General features: G+C 42.9%; 1 protein-coding gene across 1 annotated transcript in view; it reads left to right on the top strand.

The window, feature by feature from the left end:
- Positions 1 to 305: 305 nt before the first annotated feature.
- The window catches only part of LOC139789118 (ubiquitin-associated protein 2-like), a 102,665-nt gene continuing 89,559 nt past the window's right edge, over positions 306 to 13,411 (top strand). Inside the window, 3 exon segments of the mRNA XM_071729644.1 lie at positions 306 to 464; positions 10,043 to 10,120; positions 11,602 to 11,712. Of these exon segments, the coding sequence (XP_071585745.1) occupies positions 366 to 464; positions 10,043 to 10,120; positions 11,602 to 11,712 (288 nt within the window). The 5' untranslated portion in view covers positions 306 to 365.

The raw sequence follows: 13,411 nt of genomic DNA, 5'->3' as shown, positions 1-13,411 counted from the left end.
TAGATTCCAGGCATCAAAACAAGGCAGCAGGTATTAAAGAAATTTAAGGAGTGTTACAGCTGGAGCTGGAATTTCAGCAGAGTAGCAGTTAAAAAAGTCTGTATGTTAAATAACTGAGAAAAGTTTTGAGATTTAGATGTCATCTCCAAGTACAGACCTAGACAGATCCCAATCATCTGACAAAAATGTTTTTTATCCACTGCATTTCCCCCTTTACTGTAAATACTGTGATAAGTTCAATAATAGAGTATTAAAGCTGCTTTCTCAGGAGTCTGGGTATTGAATCAATACATTGCCTTAACTCATACTGTTGTTTTCTTTCAGGTTTTCTATTTTGTACATACGTTGTTTTGTATATATTGTATATGATGACTTCAGTGGGCAGTGAACGTATCCGGGGTGCTCGGGACAGAATGCAAATTTCAACCACACAGCTAACACAACCACAGAAACAATTAGTACAGGTACGTGCTACTTTATAATCTTCTTAGAGTTGAAAGTGAGTATGTAATGATATGAATTTCTTCTTTGAGTGTTGAGGTTCATTGCTGGGCGGGCAATTAAACAAATGGCAGATGTTCTCTATTAACCCCTCTCCCTTCCCAGAAAGGGAAAGGAAAGAGAATAAAGGGGAGAGACTAACCAGAAACACCTTTAATGAAACAGTAATGGAAAAACAAACGAGCAAACAAGAAATTACATACAGATATATACAAAACCACTATCATGCCCCTCCCTTCTCCAACGCTCACATCATGACCGAGGCTGCAGGGGAGGCCCTGGAATAGTCGGAGGCTGGACTTCTGGAGTCAGCAGCAGAAAGGAGATGGATGCAGGAACATACGGATTCAGGAGGGCATGAATTGGGATCGAAGACAGATGAACGGACAGAATCCTTCCAGGACACTGACCATAGACAAGGAGAGCTTGACCCTCCTGATCCCTCATATTCATACTGAGTATGACCAGTCAGTCTCACCTCTGTGCCTAGCAAGATCATGGAGCAGATCCTCCTGAAGGCTCTGCTAAGGCAAGCAGATAACAAAGGAGTGATTGGTGACAGCCAACACAGCTTCACTAAGGGCAAGTCCTGCCTGACTAATTTAGTGGCCTTTTATGATGGGGTCACAGCCTCGGTGGACAAAGGCAGAGCAACAGGCATCATCTACCTGGACCTGTGCAAAGCATTCAACACTGTCCCACACAACATTCTGGTCTCTAAACCGGAACGATACGAATTCGATGGATGAAGCACTCATTGGATAAGGAACCAGATGGATGGTTGCACCCAAAGAGTTGTGATCAGTGCCTCGGTGTGCAAACTGAGTTGTCTGACGAGTGGTGTCCCTCAAGGGTCAGTGCTCAGACCAGTACTATTTAACATCTTTGTCAGTGACATGGACAGTGGAATCAAGTGCACCCTCAGCAAGTTTGCTGATGAAACCAAACTGTGTGGTGAAGTCAACACACTGGAGGGAAGGGATGCCATCCAGAGGGACCTTGACAGGCTTGAGAAGTGGGCTTGTGCAAACTGCATGAAGTTCAACAAGGCCAAGTGCAAGGTTCTGCACCTGGGTGGAGGCAATCCCATGCACATATACAGGCTGGGAGGAGAAAGGATTGAGAACAGCCCTGAGGAGAAGGACTTGGGGGTTATGATGGACAAAAAGCTTAACATGAGCCGTCATTGTGCGTTTGCAGCCCAGAAAGCCAACCGACTCCTGGGCTGCATCAGAAGCAGCATAGACAGCTTTTGAGAGAGGTGATTCTCCCCCTCTGCTCTTTAGAGACCCCTCCGGGAGTACTGTGTCCAGTTCTGGAGTCCCCAGCATAAGAAGTACATAGAGCTCCTTGACTGTGTCCAGAGGAGATCCACAAAAATGATCAGAGGGCTAGAGCACCTCCCCTATGAAGACAGCTAAAGAAGTTGGGATTGTTCAGCCTGGAGAATAGGAGGCTCTGAGGTGACCTTATAGCAACCTTCCAATACCTGAAGGGGGCCTACAAGAAAGCTGGGGTAGGGCTTTTTACATGGGTGTGTAGTGAGAGGACAAGGGGAAATTATTTAAAAATTTAAGAGGGGAGATTTAGGTTGGACATTAGGAAAAAATTCTTTCCTGTGAGGGTGGTAAGACACTGGAACAAGTTGACCAAAGAAGTTGTGGCTGCCCTCTCCCTGGCAGTTTTGAAGGCCAGGTTGGTGGGGCCTTGAGCAACCTGATCTAGTGGAAGGTGTTGCTGCCCAAGGCAGGGGGGTTAGATCTAGATGATCTTTAAGGTCCCTTCTATTCCAAACCATTCTATGATGGTTCTATAATGTGTATGGGATATAATCTGTTTGGTCAGTTTTGGTCACCTGTCTGGTCCAGTCCTCTCCATAGGAGTGTTATCAGCCCTCAAAGCAGACACTGACTGAGAAACTTTCTGATAATTTCAGCAAGTGCAGCTACTTAGAAGAAACTTAACTGAAAGTAAAATTACAAGAAAGAAAATTAGTTTTATACTGGCCCAAACCAGGACATTGAGTCAGTAAAAAGCAAGAAAAGATAGGGCAGGGGAAATCTTGCTTTAACTGGTCAGTAACCCAGCACAGCATTAAGTTGTTCCTGTATTCTTGTGTCTAAAGGGGCTTTGTGTTCTTCAGCAACGTTTCCCATCAGTGAGGACTTCTATACCTCTGCCTGTGTCAGGATTTCTGTCCTGTGATCTCAGTGTCCTCAGATCTCAGCTCTTGAACATGCCAGACTTGTGATGCTAAAAGATTTCTGTTCAATAGAGGTATTTGAGTGGATGGGGAAAGCTTTGTTAAATGCATGCTGTCCCCTACACAGCATGATACTACGTATCTTCAAGTCACAAATTCCTAAACTTCTCATGCAGTATCTTCACAAAGTGAAATGAAGATGGTTATCTACCAGCAGACTAAAATTATTTTGAGTATCTTTGAGATTGAAATTAAGCCCAGTGTCTCAATTCTCAGCAAGAGAGTACTTGTGTGCTTGTCTGGGTTACAGAGAGTGCAAAATGTTTTTGCTCCTGGCAATTCATTATCCTCTTGTCAAGTACTCAAAATTGGACTGAATTAAAAAATTGTCTCAGTTCTCTGCTGGAAGAGAGTATATCACTCTAGAGGTGCTCCCCTGTCAAATTGTGTCATTGTTTTCTAGACTGATCTTGAACATAGAGGGTCTTCTGGTTTTTTTTGTACAGTATTAATTATGTGAGCTCAAGCCTTTATCATCTCCTTGCATTGCAGTGCTTTGCCAGAGAGGTGAATCATGCTAATGTGTGGTTTTAGAAAGTGACTTGAGTTGAATTTCTTTTAGTTTTTGTCATGGTTTACGCCCAGGCGGCAACTAAGCACCATGCAGCTGCTCACTCACTCCTCCTGACCTGGAGGGGTGGGAGGAGAAAATACAACAAAAAAGCTCATAGGTTGAGACAAGGACAGGGAGGGATCACTCACGGTTATGATCATGGGCAAAACACACTTGACCTGGGGGGCAGAAAAACAAGTTTATCACTGATCAAATCAGAGCTGGACAAAGAGAAAAGAAAATCAGATCTTAAAAACACCTTTCCCCCCACCCCCTCCCTTCTTCCCAGGCCCAAATTGCTTTGCTCCTGATATCTCTACCTCCTCCTCCCTCAGTGGCACAGGGGAACAGAGAATGGGCTTTACAGTTTGTCACACACTGTTTTCTCCTGCTCCTTCCTCCTCAGGGAGAGGAATTCCTCACATTCTTCCCCTGCTCCAGTGCAGGGTCCCTCCCAAGGGAGAGAGTCCTTCAGGAACCCCTACCAGGTACAATCCCTCAGGAACAGACTGCTCCAGCCTGGGCTGCCCACAGAGTCACCTCCCCCTGGCATGGGGTCCTCCATGGTTGCAGGTCCACATCTGCTCCACTGTGCTTCTCTGTGGGTCGCGGGAGAGGAACTTCTGCTTGTGCACCTTCTCCCCTTCCTTCCTCACTGACCTTGGTATCCACATAGGCATTGCTCTCACATCCACCACCTCTCTGTGCTGCAGGTTGTCTTGCAGTCTCTTTTTCCCCTTCTTAAAGATGTTATCACGAGGCACATCCAACTTTGCTGAGACCTCAGCCTTGGCCAGAAGCAGGTCTGGCTTTGGAGCTAGGGGAGCCCCTATCAGCTTCTCACCTGTGGCCCCTCCCCTATTATCCAACATGACCAGGTCTCCTGTATCCTCCTTGTTAAAAATGACCAAGACTCATTATTCTGTTAATGGTTTAATTTAATTAATAAGATTGAAATTGCAATGAGCAAAACAGCGCTGGATGCATGGGGAGTCTCCGCTCCACTCACACGCACGCTTCTAAAACTCTAGAATTACCTTATATTGATTACAATTCTATGAATATTAAAAAGGGGTGGGTTTACATATATATTCATAGGGATTACATCATGTAATTACAATATTCATGATAGGCAGAGTCTGGGTGGAGTCTAGGCAGAGTCCACTCTTGGGGAGATATTGGGGGTCGTTAGGGGGTCTTTGGATGAAGTAAGAAGTCTTCCTCAAACTTGAACCCTTTACCTTTCTTGTTTTCGCCGACTTCATTATCTTCTTACAGAGCAAAATTACACCCTAGCCATAATTTTTCCCTTATCTGCTGGTTGTGGCATTTTTATGTTTGTGCAGATGTTCGCATTCTTTTGGTGCCTAGTTAGCCTTGGCAGTGCCTTGTTTTAAGAACAAGGCCCACGCTTCAATTATCGCCGAGACAGAAGTTAGTCTCGTTAAGGCCTTGTGTTGCTTACACTGTTTTTGTGGAAAATTATAGGTCTCAATTGCTTTGTCTAGCCCCATATTCACTTTCTTCTTAGTTTAATTCTGAATTTACTGGTTAGGAATACAAATTCATTAGCATCATATATCACACTCCTGAAACATATTTTCCCTGTTCTGCCTTTTATCACTGATGTACCTGTAGAAGTTTGTCCTGTTACCCTTGATGTCCCTGGCCAGATTTAATTCTATCTGGGCTTTAGCTTTCCTAACCTGATCCCTGCCTGCTTGGACAACTTCTTTATACTCCTCCCAGGCTTCTTGTCCTTTCTTCCATACTCTATAGGCTTCCTTTTTGTGTTTGAGTTTGTCCTTGTTCATCCATGCAGGTCTACTGGTGTTTCTGACTGACTTCCTTTTGTTGGAATGCATTGCTTATGAGCTTAGAGGAGATGACCCTTCAATATTGACCAGCTTTCTTGGGCTCCTTTGCCCTCCAGGGCTTTATCCCATGGTACCCCACCACACAGGTCCCTGAAGAGGTCAAAGTCTGCTCTCCTGAAGGTCCAGGGTAGTGAGCTTGCTGTGCACCCTTCTGTGCCTCCCTAAAGATCTTAAACTCCATCATCTCATGGGCACTGCAGCCAAGGCTGCCCTTGAGCTTCATGTTATCCAACAGCCCACATTTTTTGGTGAGAATATACTGGCAAGCAGATACATTTTAGTAAGAAAATACTGTCACCCATTTGATGTTGTTATAAAATTGGTATCTTTTTCTTCTATCGTGGACTTGAAAAAAGATGGTTTATGTAAAAAATGAAAGTTAATGGTTTTCTGTTTCTGGTATCAAATATGTCATCATGTCTTGCGGGAGCGGCAAAGAAAATGCGTGCAACCAATATGGTTGATAAACGGACTTCTGGTTTATTGCGCAGCAACTTTTGCTTATATAGTGCTTCCGTGACCACACCCCAGCCACCAACATAACTTTTTATTGGACACCCGGTGTGTTTACCTGTAGCACAGCGAATCCCTGGTGCAGGTAGCACCGGAGTATGGGCCGATCTAATTGGCCTCCCAAACATGGGGTTGGGCATAGCAAAGGGGTCGTACCTCCTATCTCTTCGAGAATATTCAGGGATATTCTCCAACATTCTCCAAACCTCTCTAACATTCCCCAACAATGTCTCTACAGAAATTACGTTCTGTGTGTCATGGTTTTAGCCAATAACTGCCTCTTCCCATGGCATCCCAAATGCTGTACCCTCTGGCCTCCACAATGCCTGAGTGATCAAGTCTCCGTATTGGTGCTCTCTGTGTTATTAGGGCAATACACTTACTCCAGGTAGCATCAGTGGCATGATGGGTGGATGGTACCTTCCCCTTGTACATCCAGGTCAGGACTGGCAGTTGTGGTGCCACAAGGAGCTGTGCCTCAGTTCCAGTGACTTCTGGAGCAGATCACACTCGTTGTAGGCAGCCAATATCTTTTTTGGGGGGGATGTAATTGGCTTCTGAACCTCTATAACCCTGACTCCAGAATCCTAGGGGATGCCATCGAGTCTCTGTTGGTGTTTTCTGCCAGAGGCTCCAGGTAAGACCATCATCCCCTGCTGCAGTGTAGAGCACGTTTTTTAATCTCTGGTCCTGTTTGGACAGGTCCCAGGGCCATGGCATGTACAATTTCTTATTTAATCTGTTCAAATGCCTGTACTTATTTGGAACCCCACACAAAACTGTTTCTTTTCCAAGTTAGTTAATAGAGAGGCTTCACAATGTCACTGTATGATAGAATATGCATCCTCCAGAAACCTACAACACCCAAGAAAGCCTGTGTCTCTTTCTTAGTGGTAGGTGGAGACAGCTGTTACCTTATTCATTGCATCCATAGGGTTGTGGCAGCACCCATCTTGCGATTTCATTCCCCAAAACTGTGTTTCTGGACCTTACTTCTCTCTATGGCTAATCTGGCTTCCACCACAAGGTGGATTATCTTTTTCCCTTTTTCAAATACCTCCTCTGCTGTGTCACCCCATACAATAATATCAATGTACTGAAGATGCTCCAGAGCTCCACCCTTCTCCAGTGAAGTCTGGATCAGTCTATGGCAGATAGTTGGACTGTGCTTCCATCCCTGGAGCAGTTGATTTCAGGTATACTGGATGCCCCTCCTCTAGGTGAAGGCAAACTGGGGTCTGCACTTTGCTGCCAAGGGAATGGAGAAAAATGCATTAGCAATATTAATCATGTGATACCATTTTGCTGCCTTGGACTCCAGCTCATACTCAAGTTCCGACATGTCAGATACCGCAGTGCTCATTGGTGGCATTACTTAATTCAAGCCACAATAGTCCAAAGTTAATCTCCATTCTCCATCATGCTTCTGCACTGTTGTCACGGTTTAACGCTGGACCAGCAATCAAACGGAGTAACAGATGCTCTCTATTAATCCCCCTCTCCTTCCTGATAAAGAAAGGAGAGAGAATAAGGGAGAGAGACTTATGGGTTGGAAACTAAACTACACAGCTTTAATGAAACAGTAATGATAAATAGGAAAAATTACTAAATATATGCAAATATACAGGAAAATTGATACCACATTTCTTCCCCACTTTTCCCCCAATAACTCTCACGTCACCACCGAGGCTGCAGGGCAGCCCTGGGAAAGTCCAGGCTGGACTCCTGGAGTCGGCAGCAGTCGGTAACTGGAGGCAGGAACACACAGATTCAGGCTGGCATGGATCAGGACCACAGGCAGACGAACGGACGGAATCTTCCCAGGATGCCGAAGCAAAACAGGGAACGGGCAAAGAAAGGGAAGCAGGAAGGGCAGGAAGCTGGCTTGACCCTTGTGATCTCTCAAATTCATACTATGACGTGTATGGGATGGAATACTCTGGTCAATTCTGGCATCTATCTTGTCCGTTCCTCCCCAAAGGAGGGCTGCAGGTGGGACCTCTTTATTCCTTCTGGAGGGTAAAATGTTCCTCAGAGCTGAGCAGTGTCCTTGGCTCTGCAAATCAGCCTCTAGCAGTAACTATAAACATCAATTATTATCAGTCCTAGAAGCAGACACTGTCTGAGGAACTTGCTGTTCATTTCATTAAGTACAACTACTTACAAGAGACTTAGCTGAAAGCAAAAGTACAAGACAGAAAATCACCTTTATCCTGGCCCAAACCAGGACAACTGTCCATATTGGACTGTCAAAATGCGAGTGAGCCTTGCTGATGACTCCTTAGCTCTCTAATCAACAAATCAGGTGCTGTATGGGAATTAGGGAGTCTCTGTTGGTTCAGTATTTCCAGTGATGGACTATGATGGATGCTGTTGGCACCTTTTGTTCCTCCACCTTCATCAGGCCTACAATGAAAGGGTCATCTGAGAGCCCAGGCAAGCTAGACAGCTGCTTGATGCCATGAGTCTCCACAGCTGCTACACCAAAGGCCCACTTATACCCTTTTGGATCCTTGAAATACCCATTCCAGAGGAAATCTATACTGAGGATGCATGGAGCATCTGGGCCAGTCATAATTGAGTATTTTTCCCAGTTGTGCCCAGTCAAGCTCACCTCAGTTTTCACTACAGACAGGTTTTGTGAGCCTCCTGTAACTCTGCAAATTGTGATGGGTTCTTTCCCTATGTGATTCAGTGGTATCAGGGTGCGCTGGGCACCAGTATCTACCAGGGCTCAATACTTCTTGGGTTCTGCTGTGCCAGGCCATTGAATCCACACTGTCCAATGAACTTGGTTATCCCTTTCCTCCACCTGACTGGAGGCAGGGCACCTCTAATCTCTCAATTATCTTCCACTGTCAACAGGTGCAGTTATGTAGCTTGTAGTGGCATCAATTAATTAGTTTGTACTGGGATTGTAACTCTTTTCACTTGAGACCAGTGCAGCCATCTTCCAGGATAAGTCTTCTTGACTGGGGGTTTCACCTTGGAGCTCATACTCAAGCCCGCAAGGTAGCGGTAGGTTGTCTATGCCACCTTCTCATATCTTCTCCCTGTTCACACAGGCAGACCACATGTCAGCATGTGACGTGTTCCATTTTCCTTGGTCTGGTCTCATAGGAGGATATCTTTTCCTAATGGTGGAGACACAGGTCCAGGCAGGAACAGAGTTTGACTTGTCCATCATCCTGTCTTCTCAGTCATTTTCTGCACAGCTGCAACAGTGGGAGAATGGAGAGACTGTCCTCATGTTGGCACAACTTGCTAGCTGCTTCATTTATTGTTGGTGTGTCACTATCAGGGTCTGCCCATACCATTGTTGAAAGCATGTGGGACTAAGTTGATGGTGCACTCTGCACAAATTTCTCCAATAAGGGTCGATTGTAGGGCATCTCATTAGGGTCAAGTCACTCACCAGTCACCATAAATCATCTCTCCTGCAGCACATGAACTCACATTTTGTGTCCTGTCTCTCTTCAGCATCAGCCTTCTCTAGCATGAGATGGTGGCTTCTTTTGTTTGAGCAGAAATGAAATTAGGTCCAGAGTCATGTAGCATACAATTATCTTTGGTATTTTCATGGGAGTGCAGTTCAAATAGACAGCAAATGCTGCACTATGAAGAGTGGCCTGTATGGTGAAACATGAGTGTTCTTGAGTTGCTTTTTCTTTTGGGCACCCATAACCTATTTAGATTTTTGGCACTATATTCATCCATTTTAGTCTTTCAGCTTTTGGAGAAGCTGCCATGGATTTGTTGTTCAGAAATGTTACAGAAGCACCAAGTACTTCATCAGCAGCAAGAGCCTTTAGGCAGTTTTCAGAGACCAGTATTCACTTATAAAGAGAATAAGTACAGCAGTTCATGGGCAAAATCTTGAGGCCTCACTCAGTCTCTTTTGAAGTGCTCATTGTTGGGAGAATTGTGGAAGGTGATGTGAGCAGGAATCATCACAGATGTTAATTTAGCAATACCATTGCCAGTTTGTTATGCTAATACTCTAACTCTGGAGTGATAGATACTAAATAAAAATAATAATGTCAAAGTGTAGGCCTCTGTGGTAAATTCTATTTTAGTATATGATTGTCTTGTCTATGTGGTGATCTGTAACTGTGGTTCAAATATGTTAGAACATGTTGAAATTGCTTCTGCCCCAGCTAACTTTCTAACTATGAAATGGGCATAGAGAAGATTATAATCCCTTCCCCATAGCATTTCTGTGCTTGTTGTTTATGTTCTTTTTGATAATCTGGAGAAAAAATATGGTGACACTAGGAGATACTTTTAAGAAGTATGTTACCTTTTTGTACTTTATTGGATGTTTGCATTTTTCAGGCAACAGCAGAACAGATTCGCCTTGCTCAAATGATCTACGATAAGAATGACGCAGATTTTGAAGATAAAGTGAAACAAGTATGTTTACTGTGGTACAGAGTTTTTATGCCCTGCAATAAGGTGCTCTAAAACTGGCTTACATTTTGGATCTAGATCTTCTGTTTCTCATTAAGTTGAAACCTTTTTCAGAAGATTGTAAGTTTTACTACGACAAGTTGTTCTTATTGCACTGTAAAGTCTGTTTACAAGAAATTGTGTGGTAAAATAGCTTTGGCTGTATAGTTATACCAGTGTATTTTCCTTTGTAGACAAGATGTTAAGCCAAAATTCATTTGTGCTGATGTCTCTTCTAGACAGTATCTCTAGTATGGTCCTGGTGCTTGACTGTTTTTCAGGAAAAGTAAAAATCTAATCATAGCTTAACGGTGAATTGAAGTGCTATTTAAATAAAAAAAAGAATCTGATCTAGATCTGTGTATGCATTAAAATGATAGAATTACACTGTGAAAATGAAATCTCACACCATTTCCTCTACCATGCCAAGTGTTGGGTGTAGATGCTCAAGCTTCCATTACTGAATTACAGTTGAGAATATTAATTCAAGCAGTACTGAGAATCTGAGTTCCTCTTCTGCTGTGGGTGTCAGTGATTTTGTTCTGGTGAACACCTCACAAAGAAGCTAGTGCACCCAGAAGGAGAGAAGAATTAGTGTGAATATATTAATGCAGCACAGGAGCAGATTTCTTGATTTCTTCTCCTCTGAAGCATTAAGTGTTTTATGTTCATATTATAAACTTGTTTTGTTGCTGTGCTTGTAGTTCCTGAAGCCAAAGGACCCTCAATAGTGCTTGTAGCTCTGCTAGTGGGAAGGATAACAATTAAGTTCTGCATAGGAAATCTCTGATATTTTACATTGTGTGTATATATTTCTAGGTCATGTATATTTTTTCTTTGGGTGATGTTGATGAATGTCCCATGACAGACTGTGATTATTTCCATCCCACACTCTTCAGCATGTGCACCACAGATCCCTGAAGCGTAATTCCTTAAGCAGCCATTGCTTATGCCTTTTGTCTGGCCTTATGCTGAAATAAATTGAAGGAGCTGACCTGGCTGAAAAATAAGCTTTTTCTTAGTCTGGATGTTTTTCCACATGGATCTGTTGTCTGCCATGGCTTACCTTATGTCTGTTCTCATACAGTGGGATAGAGAGGTATGTTTGGTGGGGATGGAGAGAGGATTATATTGGAGCTATTCTGGTCTTTAACATCTTTATCCTCAAATACTGCTCTCTGGAGTGACAGCATTTGCTGCAAGCATAAAGTTAAAAGGGAAAAAAGTGTGAGAAATGTTAAAGGGTGCTCTCTTGATTACCATTTAATTTATGTTTTCTGTCTCCTGTCTGAATCCCAAGCAGATATATAAAATGCGGATACTTAGGATTTTAATTTGCTCTGCTGCAATAGCTATGCACTTTATTGGAATTTCTGGTGGTACTAACTCTTATGTTCTTATGATGATGATTTGGATATTTTAACATCTCTGACTCTTACTGCCAGCTTATGGAAGTCACGGGGAAAAACCAGGATGAGTGCATTGTGGCACTACATGATTGTAATGGGGATGTGAACAGAGCAATCAACATACTGCTGGAAGGAAGTTCAGACACGGTAAGGTTTTACTTTAATGTTAAACTGCTCTTTCTGTTGGCACCTTTCTACTTGTAAGAATTGGGAAAGTCATATTTTGGGAGCTTTTGATTTCCATGTCACCCCTCAAATTCTTTGGAAGGAAATAGAGACAGGGGCCGCTTCTCTACTACATGCATTCCTTAGAGTAGAAAATGAACCTTGAAAATGTTGTGGGTGTTCAGCTGGACTCTTGCAGTGTCCTCTGTCTTTCATTAATATGCAGCAATTTTAACTTTGCAGCAGAACTTGGTGCTCTGTCAGACACGAGTCTGTTTTTTGTTGCTATGTCTGTAATTACTTTGTAGCACCTCCACAACCCTGAGACCTGAGTCTAAGTGTTGGCCACAAAGGGCAATTTTTATAAGCCTAAATGCAGGCAGATATTTTAAGTTGTGGAACTTCTGTAGGTTTGCATTGTCTGTTATTAAGTTGGAGGAGTTTTCCACATCTGAAAGTTGCATTGACAGTGCTACTAATGGCTGAAGAGATAGAGCAAGTAGTTGCTCCTTTCGTTGTATTGCTCATTTGCATGACTTTATTGAAAGAGGAGACTAAACAATGTGTATATAACATCAAATACTGTATCTTATAATGTTGCACAGAGCAATATTTTTTATCCCAAGAGTAAAAAATTGGAAAATATGTCTTGCTGCAGTTGAAGTTTTTGCTGGAGGGACTTCGTACACTTTGTCCAAGGCAGTAAACTAGATTCCATCTCATCTAAATTGGGAAAGAAACCTGGACTTCTCTTCTTAATGCTGAACATTCCGTATTTCCAGTGATTTGTCAGGATGTGTAGTCTCACTTATTGCTAATGAGGAAACTTGTCCCACACACCCCCTAAATCTAGGACGCATACCATTCCAACTGAAGGGACTTTTTTTCTATCCCATTTTCATTTACAAGAGTTGAGGTAATCTAAAGCACAGAATTATATAATAGTGAGCAAGCTGGTAAGTTGGGGGCAGAAGAGTGTTATGATTTGAGGGGGCACATTTTCCTTAGTCGTCTCTGCCACTTATATCAGCGACCATAGAAATTGAGTCTTTTATATATATGTATATTTTTCATTATTATCCGACGTGTTACAATCCCTTCCCTGTTCTAATAAACCTGTTCTAGTTTTAACTTCCAACCCTGAAGTCTCTCTTCCTTATTCTTCTTCTGTCTTCCCCTGGGAGGGAGGGGGGGAGTAACAGAGCGCAATTCTGTTCTCTGGGTTTTGCTTCACCCTGACCACTGTACTGAGACAGAGCATCTCACCTTGATTAAATCTGTCTTGGTAATGTTCTGGTTTTGTGTTCTATTGTACTTTTCATATTTACCAATTTCTAGTTAAAAATAATTTTCTGATTTAGAGCGAATGTTAAATGCTTTAGCAGATGGTTATAAGTGATTGTTACATGGAAGAAACGTTGTGGACTCATTTACCAATTAAAAGCAACATGTTCTGCTCTTTTGACAAGTCCCTCTGAACCCACTGATTTCTGTAGACAAAATGCAACTCAGAAACAAATACAGAGATATTAAAGGGCTCAAGGAGGAAGGAGTTTTAATTAATAGGGGTCCTCAGCAAACCGTGAAGGAATTTATTCTTCTTTATGAAAGTTTGTGGGCCTCCAACTTGAAGGGTTTGTTTTAAGGCCATTATACTCCAGAACAGTTTAACTGTGGATTT

This window comes from Heliangelus exortis, chromosome W (assembly GCF_036169615.1).
Source record: "Heliangelus exortis chromosome W, bHelExo1.hap1, whole genome shotgun sequence".
NCBI lineage: Eukaryota > Metazoa > Chordata > Aves > Apodiformes > Trochilidae > Heliangelus > Heliangelus exortis.
This window is presented reverse-complemented; position numbering and strand designations above follow the sequence as displayed.